General features: G+C 38.4%; 1 protein-coding gene across 2 annotated transcripts in view; it reads left to right on the forward strand.

The window, feature by feature from the left end:
• Positions 1-14,425, forward strand: part of kmt2cb (lysine (K)-specific methyltransferase 2Cb) — an 83,808-nt gene that overhangs the window by 20,128 nt on the left and 49,255 nt on the right. For both annotated transcript variants that reach the window (XM_041993633.1, XM_041993634.1), the window contains exons 3-10: positions 4,654-4,742; positions 6,938-7,085; positions 7,887-8,087; positions 9,489-9,598; positions 9,752-9,861; positions 11,792-11,954; positions 12,084-12,255; positions 14,180-14,294. In XM_041993633.1, coding sequence (XP_041849567.1) covers positions 4,654-4,742; positions 6,938-7,085; positions 7,887-8,087; positions 9,489-9,598; positions 9,752-9,861; positions 11,792-11,954; positions 12,084-12,255; positions 14,180-14,294 — 1,108 coding nt within the window. The remainder of the gene's footprint in view (positions 1-4,653; positions 4,743-6,937; positions 7,086-7,886; positions 8,088-9,488; positions 9,599-9,751; positions 9,862-11,791; positions 11,955-12,083; positions 12,256-14,179; positions 14,295-14,425) is intronic.

The following is a 14,425-nucleotide window of genomic DNA, read 5'->3' on the forward strand; positions in this document are numbered from 1 at the left end:
GTTTTTTTTCAGCAATTTAATATCCCAATAATTGCTATTAGCTTAAAAAAGAAGTGATGGGTATGAATTTAAAAAGGGAATCTTGTGGAAAAAAAAAGAGATAGAAAGATGGATAGACGGACAGGCTATATTGCCAAAAGTATTCACTCACCCATTCAAATTATTGAAATCAGGTGTTCCAATCACTTCCATAGCCACAGGTGTATAAAAATCAAGCACCGAGCCATGCAGACTGTTTCTAAAACCACTTGTAAAGGACTGGGTCGCTCTCAGGCATGGTACTGTGATAGGATGCCACCTGTGTAACAAATCCAGTGGTGAAAGTGTTGTAGAGAATGCCGCTACTGGACTCCAGATCAGTGGAGACGCGTTCTCTGGAGTGACGAATCACACTTCACCATCTGGCGATTTGATGGAAGAGCCTGGGGATGGCAGTTGCCAGGAAAACGGTACTTGTCAAACTACATTAAGCCAAGTGTAAAGTTTGGTTGAGGAGGGATTATGGTTTGGTGTTTTCTTTTTCAGGAGCTGGGATTGGCCCCTTAATTCCAATGATTTTGGACAATTCCATGCTCCCAACTTTGTGCCAACAGATTGGGAATGGCCCTTTATGGTTCCAACATGACTGTGCACCAGTGTACAAAGCAGGGTCCATAAAGACAGAGATGAGCACGTTTGGTGTGGATGAACTTGATTGGCCTGCGCCTCAGCCCGATAGAACACCTTTGAGATGAATTAGAGCAGAGGCTGAGAGCCAGGCCTTCTCGTCCAACATCAGTGTCTGACCTTACAAATGCACCTCTAGAGGAATGGTCAAAAATTCCTATAAACACACTCCTTAACCTTGTGGAAAGCCTTCCCAAAAGAGTTAAAGCTGTTAAGGCTCCAAAGGATGAGCCAACGTCATATTGAACTCATTTGATTATTAATGGGATTTCTATTAAGTTTGTACGAGAGTCAAGGCAGGTGAAGCAATACTTTTGGCAATATAGTGTAGATATATAGACAGAATAACTAGTTTTAAGTGTGATACATCTAGGTCCATATCTATCTGAAAAGAGACTCACTGCTTTTGATGCTGTGCCAGACTTTAACTGCAGCCTTCTTAATATTTTGGTTGTTTAAGATGTTTTTCATGTTCTCTTTCATGGCCAGAAAACATTTGCCTGCAGGTATTGTTGTCAATTTGTAATTGAACACAGAGAACATTGAGGTAAAGATTTGTTGTAGACAAAGTTGTTTTAATCCCTTTGGTCCATTTGCACATGCTAACTGGAACATGGAAAAAGTGCTCAGCTCTTGACAATTTTTGGCCCTGATGTTTATGTCAAAAATTAATTAAATATAACGGTTATTAGATGTAGTTCAGTGAGTTGATATCTAGTGCCAATAATTTTTTTTTCTTTTCACTCACAATTCATGATGTGATCCCAAGCTATTTCAATGTCTATCTGGTTGTTTGTGGCAACCTTAGTAAGATACCCATGTTTGAGTCCAGCCTTTTAGGAATTTTGTCAACAGACACCATAGTCCTAGTGGGGTTGAGCGTTCATCGTTAAAATCAATAAATCTAACTTTCCATTTATGATGATTTTGATGAAAATCTGGATATTTCTTTTTTCCTGAGTTAGTTTGCAGTGGTCTTGGCTCTGCTTCCGCACCAGAATGTAGTTTGTCTGAAAGCACTAACAGATTTACAGTCAAGTGAGTCTTCACGCCTGCAATTTATCTGTGCATATTACTGCAGTGACAGATGCTGCTTTCTTTGAGATGCAGAAGACAAGTAAATGGTGTAAAAGGTATGACGTTAAATTGTTCTTGATGTTCTCTCATGAAGTTCCTGGTGTAACACCGAAGTAGGAGATATACTCCTGCTGCTCCTCGGTGGAATGCGAGTGTTTTCAAATTCACCTCCCTGGGAAAGTTTTTTAAAAATTCTTGTAGTTTTTAGTCTGATTTTCAGGCGGTTTGCGTGTTGTCCAACACGCGCACTTTGTTCGCTGCTAGAAGCGTGATCACCTGTATGTGCACACGTGTCTATGCATATGGCATCAGAGCAGATCTCTACTGGACGCAGAGCAGCTATGATATGGTGTCATGTAAATCAGATAAATAATGTTAGACTCAGAAAATTAGACGAAAATAACATAACTTGACCTTGTAGATGTGGCGGTGGGTCGTGTGTGTGTGTGTGTGTGTGTGTGTATAGGCCCCCGAATATAATGGTAGGGGTAACGCTGAGCCTTTGCTAGAGGCTCCTGTCATTCTTCTGTTTCAGGTTTGCTCCCAGTGGAAGTTATTTAGAGGGAGGGGTTGATTTGGCATAGAGCCATTTGTGATTTTTCTCTCCAGTGGCACTGAAAATTACTACACCACCCCCAATCTCCTCCCTTACTTCCAATCCAGAGCATCCTCTTGAGTGCCACTGAGACACACTTCCTTCATTTGGGCTGTGTTTGCTCTCTCCACTTAGCATGCTAACAGTTGATGTTGCTATTTAATTTGTATGCAGAATAATTATCCTCTCAACTTGCTGCTTTCAAAATTGGGTTAACTGAGCTCATAACTGAGTATGCCAACAATAACAGATTTTTTTTAGTTTATGAAAAACGGGTATGTGTAGGGATGTGTACATCTGCATAAGTTGGCATGAAGGCACAAGGCTACAATTCTAGACATGGTTGGCTTATAAGTTGACAAGGCACATTCAGAGCTCATTGGGAGCAATGGATAAGTAAGTATCTGAGCTATAACCGCTTTAAATCAGACTTTGTTGCTAGTGACAGAAAGTGACATGCATAATTCAAATTAAAGTGATTTGATCTCAGCCATTCAGACTACCATTATATTTCCAACTGATGCAGAAAGCTGAGAAGCTGATCTATTCATTGATATACAGGATTTACAGGGTATCATGGGATAGCCCGTGTAGAGGAGGGGGAAAGTGAGCAAAGCAGGAAAGCAGCACTTTCTGCCACTGGCAACATGGTCAGATCTAAAGGGTTAATAAAGGCTGGGTTGTTATGACTGAGTTAGTGTTTCTGAAATGGCAAACTTATGCCAAGAGTCTTCGTCTCAAAATTGTTCTTTTTTTCTTTTTGTTTTCTCCTAGCTGTTAACTATTAGCCACAGAATCAGTCTTGTTTTTAATTTCAAATATTTCAGACAATTTGCTGTACGCTTATTAAATGTTGCTCTATAGGTTGTCAGCAAGAAAAGAACTGTTAAGATTATTAACCTTTATTCTTAAAAAATGTCCACTAGACGCACTGCTGCTCTTAATTGAATATTTTAGGAGCACTTGCACAACTTTTAGGACAATTGTTTAAATTGGTTTTATCACCACACTGTCATTTTATTTTATTTTTGTTATTATTCAGATTGCAATTACTTTCAAATAATTTGGCAATAAACAGACTATTTAAATACATTATTTAAATGGTGATGGTAAAGATAAATGATAAAAGAATCAAAAGTGAGAGTAAGCTGCTTATTAACAAGCCACAGGTTGGCAGCCTACACAGTTTTGTCCCAAGACAGCTTTTACAATGTTGACAGGGTCATGTAAACAAACGGTTCTCTCTCACTCTCACAAGACGCGTACAGAGTAATCCTAGCTCCATATTTCTTTTTATAAGATATAATATTAGAATAGAAGAAAATAGTTATATTTTTAAGTTGAGCTGGTGCATCTAATTATAAAAATTTGTTCCACTGCCTTGAAAATGGTCACAAAATTCAACATTGTCACAGTCTTTCACACACTGAGCTGTGGTGATTTTGATATCAAGTGAAGAATTATTTTTAAGCCTTCAAGTGGTTTAAAGGTTCAGACATATTGGTGTGTGGCTGCTTCCCACAGCTCCTGCATATGCATGTCCACACATTTCAGTGTTTTGGTGCCACTCTGGGGCAGTCTGGACAATATTCTATTCTATTCTACAATATGTGGAACAGTCTGAGCTGTGGCCGGATTCTGGTTGTGTTGGTGGTGTTCTTGGTACTTTAGTGTTACTCTGGTGTCAAAGTGGAAAAGGGTCTACTGCTTTGTGTCAGACTGAAACTATGTGTCGAATCAGAATTGCTTTTTTAAAACCCCAAGGTCAACAAAAAATGGCTGTGTTGTGGCTGAGAGGACTAGATAAATACCTCTGTGAAAGTATGAAATGGCCTTAACTACACACTGTAGTAGTAACTGTTGATTACATACAGTATGATAATAACATGTCACTGTATTCTGAAATTAATAATTGGAAATAGTTGTCAGACTGTTGGTTTACCTTTAGTAATACATTTTTATGTTACAACTGTCTTATCTTAAAAAGAGGGCCACACAGTTTGTGGATGATTGCTTAGTTCTGATTCCCAGTACAATCAGGTGAAGATACTGGGAGTTAAAATTGAGCAATAATCCACAAATTGTGTGTCCCTTTCACCCACATGCACTTGACAGACATTGATAATGCAATAATACCAGTGCTTTGCACTCCCATACCACTACCAACCTTTTTCCTTGCCCAGTGCCTTACGTGCCCTCATTAAAAATCACAAAAAAAAAAAAAAAAAAAACTGTCACTCTCTCTTCCTGAGGTGAATTCTGGCAGCATTTTGTCTCACTTCACTTCCTATGTTCATGTGTCTTCCTTGCTCTAGGGGTCGCACCAGAGGGAGAGTTGTTGTGGATGAGGAGGACAGCATGGATGGGACTGAGATAACAGAGTCCACTGACTCTCAGGATGCAGGTAAGGCTTTACAGATCCCTTTTAAATCCACAGTGCACACATTGCTTTTATTGAGTGTGACGTAGACTTGAGGTTGCACATCCAGGTAGCCTCATACAATGAGGATGAGAGCTTTTCTTAGTGCCACACACTGCTTCTCCATGACTATAAATGAAAGCGCTCAAAAAACTTGAAGCCACATTAGGTGCCTCCTCCTCCCTCCCTCCTTCTCTCTCTCCCTCCCTCCCTCTCTCTCTCCCTCCCTCCTTACTGCTTCCATGTCTTCTCCTGCTCTGAGATAGTATGGAGGTGCAGTGAGAAAGAGCCCAAGGCTAATGCCCTCTAAAAGCTTTTTAAAATCCCATCAGTCTCTCTAGACTCATTTATGTGCTCTTTTAGGTGTGTACATCACATCATGTGACAGTGCTTTCCATTCTCATACATCTCTGTGCTTCTGTGTTGCTGTTCTGGAGGTATTGGGATTATGCTAGTTCTTCTTTTGAAGCATTTTAACTCATGCCGGCAATGGATTTATTTTTCTTCTTTTAATTCATTTTGTAAAAGAAACTAGAGTTATTTCACCCCAGTCAGAGGCTTTTATGGTCTCAGCAGGCTTTTGATTAAAAAAAATAAAAATAAAAAAAGTAGTCTTTAGTGACATCTGTGCTGTTTAATTCAAGTGCAGAATATCAGAACTTTCTAAATGCTCTGGTTTTCTTGAAGCTAGCTGCAGCTAAGGCTAATCACCTCGCCTCCGCATCCTGAGCTCGATTTGGAGGTGGAAACGGAAAAGTTTAACTGCTGTTTATGTCAGAGTTTTCACCGATAGTGGAGGAAACATACCAGATAAACATGATTACTAAACCCTAATCGAAATGTTTTCCAAACGGAAAAAACCAGGAAAATAACTGGTTTTGTTGTTGTTAAACCTTCCTGTGTGCACAGTGTTAGGTTCACCAAGCATAGCAGCCAGCCCATTAAGTTCTTTCTTTATTTGTTGCAAAGTATTTAATCAAAATTAAACTATTGACACGTGAAAAGTGGTTCTCCCTGTCAGTCTGCGGGAAGTATAACTAAAGAAGAAACTGCTTTCCCAACTACATTCCTCATTTACAGCAAGGGTGAATAAGCCTGTTTCTCCTACTGTGTGTTAAGAAGCAGAAAGTGAAAGGAAATTCTTACAGGTCAGTTCACTCTGTGTCCCATCTAGGGATAGACCATGAGGCTGTCGATGAAACTGTAGTATTTTCCATTTAGTTTTTTTAACCATAGCAAACTTATTGCATCATTCACATGTGACTTGAAGATGTACAGAAAGAATATATTATTCCATTGTAAAAGAAATGTTCAGATTAGATATGCATGGTAACTTGATCAGATTATCTAAAGCAGTGTTTCTCAATCCAGGTCCTCGGGACCCCCAGCCCTTCATGTCTTAGACGTGTTCCTACTCCACCACAAGTGATTCACACTAATGAACTTCCTCATCAAGTTTTTTGCAAACATGTCATTTAATTCATGTGTGTTAACGTAGGGTTACCTCTAAAACATCGAGGGCAGTGAGTCTTGAGGACCTGGATTGAGAAACACTGAACTAAAGGTTTAACTCTTTCCACTCTGATAATAAGATTCATTCTGACTGAGGCAGATCAGGACAGCCTGATCCAATTGAGGTGTTTACGTGAATTCTAATTGAGTTATTAATCTGATTAAAACTGGTCCAAGTAAACGGCTAGTGAGGGGTACATTTGGGAGCTCTTATATAAGTAGCATTAGCAACTGAGTTTCTTATAATTTTGGAAAAACAAATATCAGAATTAAAACAATTTTCCCTAAATTGTGGAGCCAAATACTTTTCAGTAGATTTTGGAACATGCATATTCAATGGTTGCCAAGTGTTTTATGTTTCTGGTGGATTTACTGTACTCACAGTTAGACGGTATGGTCCTAGTTTTAAACACGTATCTCAGTAATTAAGGTTGTGCTGTTAATTTTAGGGAAATTGACTAGGATACAACCAACCTGCCCTATGACAGCTTGCTCCAGTCAGATGCTGTATGTTGGTTGTCATAACTGAAAATTAAATGAGGAGCAGCTATCAGCATGGAGGCCAAAACTGAACTGAATATGCTGACAGTTCTCACAGATGCACTGTAGGAATGTCATGCTTTGTTGTTTCTTTACTAACGTATTATTTTATTCTTTATTACCGTCAGAAACACAAGTACAACCCTTGGAGACTGTGGAAGTGGTGACCACTGAGGTTCCAGAGGAAGACAAGCCTTCTTCCCCTCTGGTCCAGAGCCCTCCAGCAGAGATTTCAGCTGGACCATCTGTCCCATCGAGTAGAGAAATCAAAACCAGGTCAGAGACATGAAACTCCTACAGGCCTCTAGTTGCTTTGAAAATTAAGAACCATGTGTTTTATCATGTTTAAGTATGCACATACATAAGCACATGAATGCAAATATGTTTCAGCAAGTGTTGAAATATGCTTTCTGTGTACAAATTCTTGGGATGGATTAAATGGAAATCATCAGCTGGTAGATGCAGCACTCTCTTCCCAGGTGCCACTTTGTTAAAGGTTGTAATCAATCTTCTACTCTGTCTATGCTTGTGATATTCGTGATGGAGGGCAGATCAGTAGCATCTCACGGGACCTTATTAAGGGGATCTAATTAACAACACCATCTTATCACTTAAAAATGTGCTTCACTTTCAAGATGGCTTTCTTGTATGGTATTTTCAGTATGTCTGTGACCACATAAGTGTTAGGTATTGATATTTTTTTTATTAATTTATTTTTGTTTTATTTTAAAAGAAAAATATTGAATTATTTATCCTAAATTAATGTAGTTTAAATAATTGTTTTGCTAGTATTAACAAGTACGGGTTTCTCAAATTTCCACATCACATTTTGCAGTTTAGTACAGCTAGGTGCTAACATTACTTAAACCAAAACCAGATTAAGACCACACAATCAAAATCAGCAACCGGTTAATGTGTATAAGAGAAGGTCTGGAAACACACAAAAATGTGTGTTGCCCCCTATAGACCTGTTACCAGAAAGGGGAAACCTTAATTCACAGTGACACACATGGCACTGTATTTATGCACAAAAGACATATATAATTAAACACTGTCTACCTCCCATTTCTGTTTCAGTGAGCGTGTCTGTGCCTTCTGTTACTGTGGTGGTCGTAGCCTTCTGGGTCAGGGGGATCTGCAAGTATTCAACATCACATTTCAGCATGAAACACTCTTCAGCCATAATGGTGAAGGAGGCTCGACAAACGACAACAGTGATGGTGACAAAACCACTCAGCCAGATATGGCTGGAGACACCACCTCAGGACAGAAGGAAAAGTGAGTAGGTCTTGCTGGTACTTGTGTTACAAGTGGTTCAGCTTGCAGCTTTGCTCAGAAAACTAAAATAATGAAAAAAATTATGACTTGCCTTTTTTTTCTTTTTTTTCTCCTGTTCTTGTCCTGAGCCTTGTAGATTGATGTGACAGTATCATGCTTTATTCTATTCTTTTGAAAATAGTTTATAAAAAAGGGTCCTATCTTTTATTTTTTTCCCCCAGGTAAGATTACCAGAAGATAGAAATAGAAAGCAGTGTTTGAAAATTCCCCCCCTTTAAAATAATCATCATATGCTTGGCATTAGGGCTGCATAATAACAGGAGGACGTGCAATACGGGAAACACTGTGGAAAGCTGCAATAAAAAATGATCTGCAATAAAAAAAAATTAGATGCCGTTTTGATTTTGAAGCATTGTTTTAGCTAGCTCTAGATTGCTGTAACTTTCTTCTTGATAAAGTTCATTCCGCCAGTAACACAAACAGATTACATACAGTGGTGTCCTTCAACCTAAAGACTAGAGATAAAATACACATTTGAAAGCCTTTGCAAAGTTTAAAGCCATTTCTTTGTCATTAGTCATTGATTTTAGGTGCTTCTTCGACACATCCATGAAGGCATATATTTAATTTATTTCTAACACACCAACACTTTGTTGTGATCCTTTCAGAACCAGGCGTTTTTCATGGTTTCTGTTCCTGTCATGGCAGCGAGAGCAGAGGTGGTCTGGCAGCATTCAATGTTCAGTGTTTTTTTTTTTTGTTTTTTTTGTGTTTGTGAATGAATGAATGCTAAGGCTAGATCCAGTTGTGGCTCATGGAGGCAAAGGAAGGGCGTCCAGGTCAAGAGGAAATTTTTTATTACATCTATTAGAGAAACTGATGGTGGGGAAATGGGGAAACCTCAAAAGAAATGTCAGAAGAAAGGATGACTAGTATTTTATAAATAGATTAATTGGTTTAATAAACAATAATATGTTAAGGCTGTATGTCATGAGAGTGCCATTATGTTACCAAAGAAAATTTATTTAAAAAAAGCTCTTTGGCTGGTGGTTTTTACTAAAATACAGATTCTTTTAAAATGCTAATGTGGCCTCTTCTACCTTTTCTGAGTGCTGTTCTGCTCAGCAGTTTAGGTCTCACAAGCCACAGGCTAAATGAAATATTCTTTTCAACAGATTAAATGAAACAACTGGCCTCTTATGCATGTGCAAAAACAATTTTCTTCACTCACCCACAGCCTTTACCTGCTCTGTAACATTTCATCCCAGTTTGTTCTTGTCTTAATTTTTCTGCTTTTATAAAAAAGAAAAAAAAACAAAACAATAAATTGATCTGTTTGACGATCTCCCATCCTTAACACCACTGACTTGTTTTCTTGGCCAAACTTTGCTTTTGTTGCAGTGGGTCTGAAACCTGCCAGGAAGAACCAGACCCAGCCAGTCGATTTTGGGATGAGCTTTCTCATGTCGGCATTTCACAAGATGTTAAAGTCCAGTCTCTCTTTGAGTCAGGTAGGAGTGATAATCATTTCTTTTATCTGGGTATTTCTTTCTCAATTGATGGAGATTAAAGTTTTTTGTTCTTGCAGAATGAGTCTGATTGTCTTTGACTCCAGCCTTTTATTGATTAAGTGTCCTTTTATCTGTTGTGATTTGTAACTGCAGGGCAATGTTGGGCACATCAGAGTTGTGCCTTGTGGTCTGATGGTGTTTGTGAGGGCGAGGGACAATCTCTGCTTAATGTGGACAGAGCCATTGACTCAGGGAGCACAAAGGTGAGTCGAGGGAGAACATCCATGGACTAATGGGTGTTAACACCATCTTGATGTGTTAGGGCAGCAGTGAGTGCCTGCTTTATTGAAGCACAGAAAAGCTGATGGATCAGACTGACTGGTAAAGGTCGGCAAAGCAGTGTGGATCTCTCAACTGTGAAATGGAAAAGGTCATGCCACTCAATAGGGCAGAGCTCTCATGGCAGCTTAGGTCCTGGCGGTAGCAGTGGTGCTGTTCACAGTTCTCATTGTATTTGCAGCACATTGGTCATGGAGCTGAATTACAGTTCTGCCACTTGATCTTCAGATTATCCATCAGTAGACACTTATGAAACAGAGAGAAATGGGGACTGGATTTGGTTCTACTGGTGTGATTATTAGGGATCTAGACAATTTAGCAGGGGTTTTGTTGATGAGCTGAGAATCAATGGGCCTCATTCACCAATATCTTTTTACAAATATTTTTAAATTTGTTCTTAAGTTGTACTTGAAGTGTTTTACAAAAACCCTCCATTAGATTCATGAACATGTTCGTAGACCGCAGAATTGTTTGTATCTTTCCTCTTAGATTGGTGAATACTAATCTCTCCTAAGTTGAAAGAATGGACCAGCTGGTCCTACTTTGCATAGGTAAACACACACACAAAAAAATAGAAAATTGGCCAAACAGGTCATGACTTGGAGGCTGTGTTCAAACAGAAGAGAAACAGATGAGCAAAAATAACAAACAGAATGACAAAATGATGAATGAAAACAAAAATTTTAAGATGCGGTTAGCCTACAGAGCGAGTGGTGCATCTGATGAATCATCCAGGTGGGTCTGATAAGTGTTATTAACTAGGAAATAACCACAATTTCTTAATTAAAGCAATCATTATAATAAAAAGACACTGTTGTAGTACATTTTAATTATTAAAGACCTCGTTCAGCAGATGAATCTGAAAGTCACGGGTGACTTAGACATTTATGGAGTGATATTCTTGTGGTTGAGGGAACAGATCTGGAGTGAGTGCAGTCTTTTGCACTGATGGTGTTAGGAAGACCAGCAATAGAATTAAATCAGTCTTGATTTAAACAAATGAAATGGATGAAAAATTGTCCCTTAAGTGAAAGTATCACAATTGGTTCTGCAATATTGGTGTTTATCCTAAATAACAAAATGCAAGATTATTTACAAAACTAACAAAAGCATTTGCGCTCTAAATCACATCACATAGCAGTTATGTATCTTTGCATATGTTGCACATGCTTAACATATGTGTATATATAGGCATAGAAGTATATATGGGAAACATTTATGTGTACATATATTATTAGTATTGTTATTATTATCATATACCGTTGCTGCTATCGTTATATATTGTTATTATTACACTGTTGCTTTACTATTGTTATTATCATCTCACAAGTTCCCTATTTTACTTTTCTACTTCAGTACTTCACCCTTTTGAAATTTTGTGTATCTTTGTATATTATGTGTACTATACCGGACTGCTATGACAACTTAATTTCCCCTCAGGGATGAAAAAAGTCATCTATCTATCTAGAACAGCAGAAAACAACACAAATGCTGTTTTTGTTTGAACGTGTCAGCTTTCAAATGTTTCTAAGAGTACTCCTTAGTGTTCATAGGATTTATTCTTGGCTAAGAGCAAATCCAAGATAGGTAGATTTTAGTGAATGCCACAATTTGAATGTAAAATGTTTGCAAGAAGGGTTTAAGAACACATGTTAGTAAAAATGGTTGGTGAATGAGGCCCAGTAATTTTATACAAGCATTAAAGGCCAACTCACTGTCTTAAAAAATACCAAATAAAAAAAGCTTTGTGAGTCATTTGTACGTAATTTGTAGATTATCTGTTGTGTTCATAGATTGTAGCTGCAGACCAAGAACATTTTTGGTATATTTTGACATCTTTTGTTCTTTCCACAGCACTGTGCATACTGTAAGCGCCTTGGAGCATCCATTAAGTGCTGTGCTGAAGGATGTGCTCAACTCTACCATTACCCCTGTGCAGGGGCAGCTGGGACCTTTCAGGATATCAGGAGTCTCTCACTCCTCTGCCCAGAACATGTTGAATTGGCAATTCACAAATGTAAGATGAGTTAAATTATTAACTAAAAAAAGAGAGAAATTCAACTGAATTACATTGTGTTCACAATATGTTCTGATTTTATATTTTCTGATTTTCTTTATTTTGTTTATTTGTTTGTGCTACCCATAGTTGTAGATGATGTAAATTGCGTGCTGTGTGATAGCCCAGGGGACCTATTAGACCAGCTCTTCTGCACCAGTTGTGGTCTGCATTACCATGGGATGTGCCTGGATATGGCTGTGACCCCGCTAAGGAGAGCAGGTTGGCAGTGCCCCGAGTGCAAAGTCTGCCAGACATGCAAGTGAGTCGATTTAACCCTCCACCTAAACAACGCACCTTACACTGAATGTTTTTGTCTTTTCGTCTTTATTTCTCACTTTTCATCCTACGTAATTTTTGCATTGCTACCAGGCACTGTGCTCGCTGCTAGTCTTAAGACCTTTGTGGTTTGTGAGGAGCTGACTGGAAGTTGTTCCCTGAAGCTTAATCTTATAACCTTTGACCTCTTTTTAAAAAGCACAGCAGCTCAGGCTTACCTAAGGCAAATTGTTCTGGTTGCTAACACTGTCCATTTACCTGTAAGTGCTTTTTATTTGCATAGAAATTCCATGTTGCTGCTGGGTATGTTTTACTAAATCAGTGGGGTTTTGTCATATAATTCTGTTAAGGGTTGTGCTTGGGATTGCAATTGAGACTAGTACTAAACTGACTGATTCACTGTTCTAATCTTTATTCTAGTTGTGTATCTTATTACATTTTTGTGTCATTCATTTGTTGTTTTTTTTAATGATGTGGACTAGGGCTGCAACTAATGACTATTCTGATGGTCGATTAGTCACCGACTATTAAAACAACTAGTCGACCAATCGGATTATGTATCTCATGATTATTATGTATGGATCTTATTTCACTTTCAGCTTTGAAATCTTGCATGAGGTTGTTAAGTAAGTCTGACGTTCCTCCTCTTTAAATGTTCGAGCATTGCAGACGTACTTCCGTGGTACACAAGGTCCGCTTTACAAATATCACATGTAGTTAATTTATTTTGTAAGTTTAACGTGAAGTTATCCCAGACTTTTAACGTTCTCCGCTGCTGATTTCCTCCCTGGTCCGGCACCATATTTTTCCCCTGGCGGACTTTATGGGGCATGTGCAACTCTCAGCAGAGATTAAAAAAAATGAAGACGATGTCTCACATTGTATTTTTTCCCCTCTCTTTGAGCATGTGCATTGTGCAACTCTCAGCAGAGATAGGATTAGAAGACGATGTCTTAGTCCGTAGTTTTTTTTTTGTTTTTTTTTCATTGCCGACAATAGTCGACGGCTAAATTCATTGTCGACTATTGTTGACGTCGACTAATCGTTGCAGCCCTAATGTGGACAAATGAGATTAGCCCTTTCTTTAATTTCTGTAACACACTAGTGCCAACAGCTCACTGTAGTTGAGACAATAATGTAATCTGTAATAGTTGCCTTGGTTAGCTTTTCCTGTCAAAACCAGGCTTGAGTATTTGCTGCTGCCAAAGATGGTAAAATAATACTAAACAAAAGTAGTGCTGTTACCTTAAATAATAAACTACTTTACACTGTGAAGTTGTAAAACCACATAACTAAGCTAAAAGTTGCAGGTTGACAGCCTAATTGCAGCACTGAAGACAGTAGTGTGGAGTGGAATGGGAACAGTGTGTTTATAGGTGGAAGGATGTTACAGAAACAACAATTCATATTGTAGTAGGATATGTTTGCTAGGACATTTGTACCGAATATGAACCACTGCAAATATTTTGAAGGTAGCATTGTCCTTGTTCAACAAAACAAACATATGTGTCTGGGGTTCAGGTTTTAGTTAGTTTAAAACTTTTATCTAAGTCTTTTTCTAGCCATTAAAACCACCACCCCATTTCTGGGAAGTTTTAACACATAGATGTGTCAAAACCCCTTTCAAAACAAGATTTATATAAAAAAAAAAAAGGGGGGGGCTCTGCATGTATCTATCAAGTGTAAATCATGTGATGGCATCTACTTTTGGCCAGAAATAATGGTCCGTAATTGTGTGTGATATTTGCTGTGTGCATAGCAATTTAACTATTATGTTATGAATAAGTGCTGTGTCTTTGCATGTTCAAATCAGGTTTAGTCTTTATCATATTTATTGTGGCTTAATATCTTTGGAATAACTTGTTGTTCTACTACATTTCATTTCATATTTCTCTGTTTCTTTGTAGGAACCCAGGAGAGGACACTAAGATGCTGGTGTGTGATATGTGTGACAAAGGATACCATACATTCTGTTTGCAACCTGCAATGGACTCTCTTCCCACCAACGGATGGAGATGTAAGGTAGGAAAGATCTAATAAGCGAGTGAATTATTCAAGGTGATAACAAATGAAGATAATGCTGCGTTGAAGGGGACATCTTAATGTGATGGATTCAAGATTGCAGAGTGTGGGAAAAAATCAAACTGACTCTG

Source organism: Melanotaenia boesemani, chromosome 8 (assembly GCF_017639745.1).
Source record: "Melanotaenia boesemani isolate fMelBoe1 chromosome 8, fMelBoe1.pri, whole genome shotgun sequence".
In the NCBI taxonomy this organism is placed as follows: Eukaryota; Metazoa; Chordata; class Actinopteri; order Atheriniformes; family Melanotaeniidae; genus Melanotaenia; species Melanotaenia boesemani.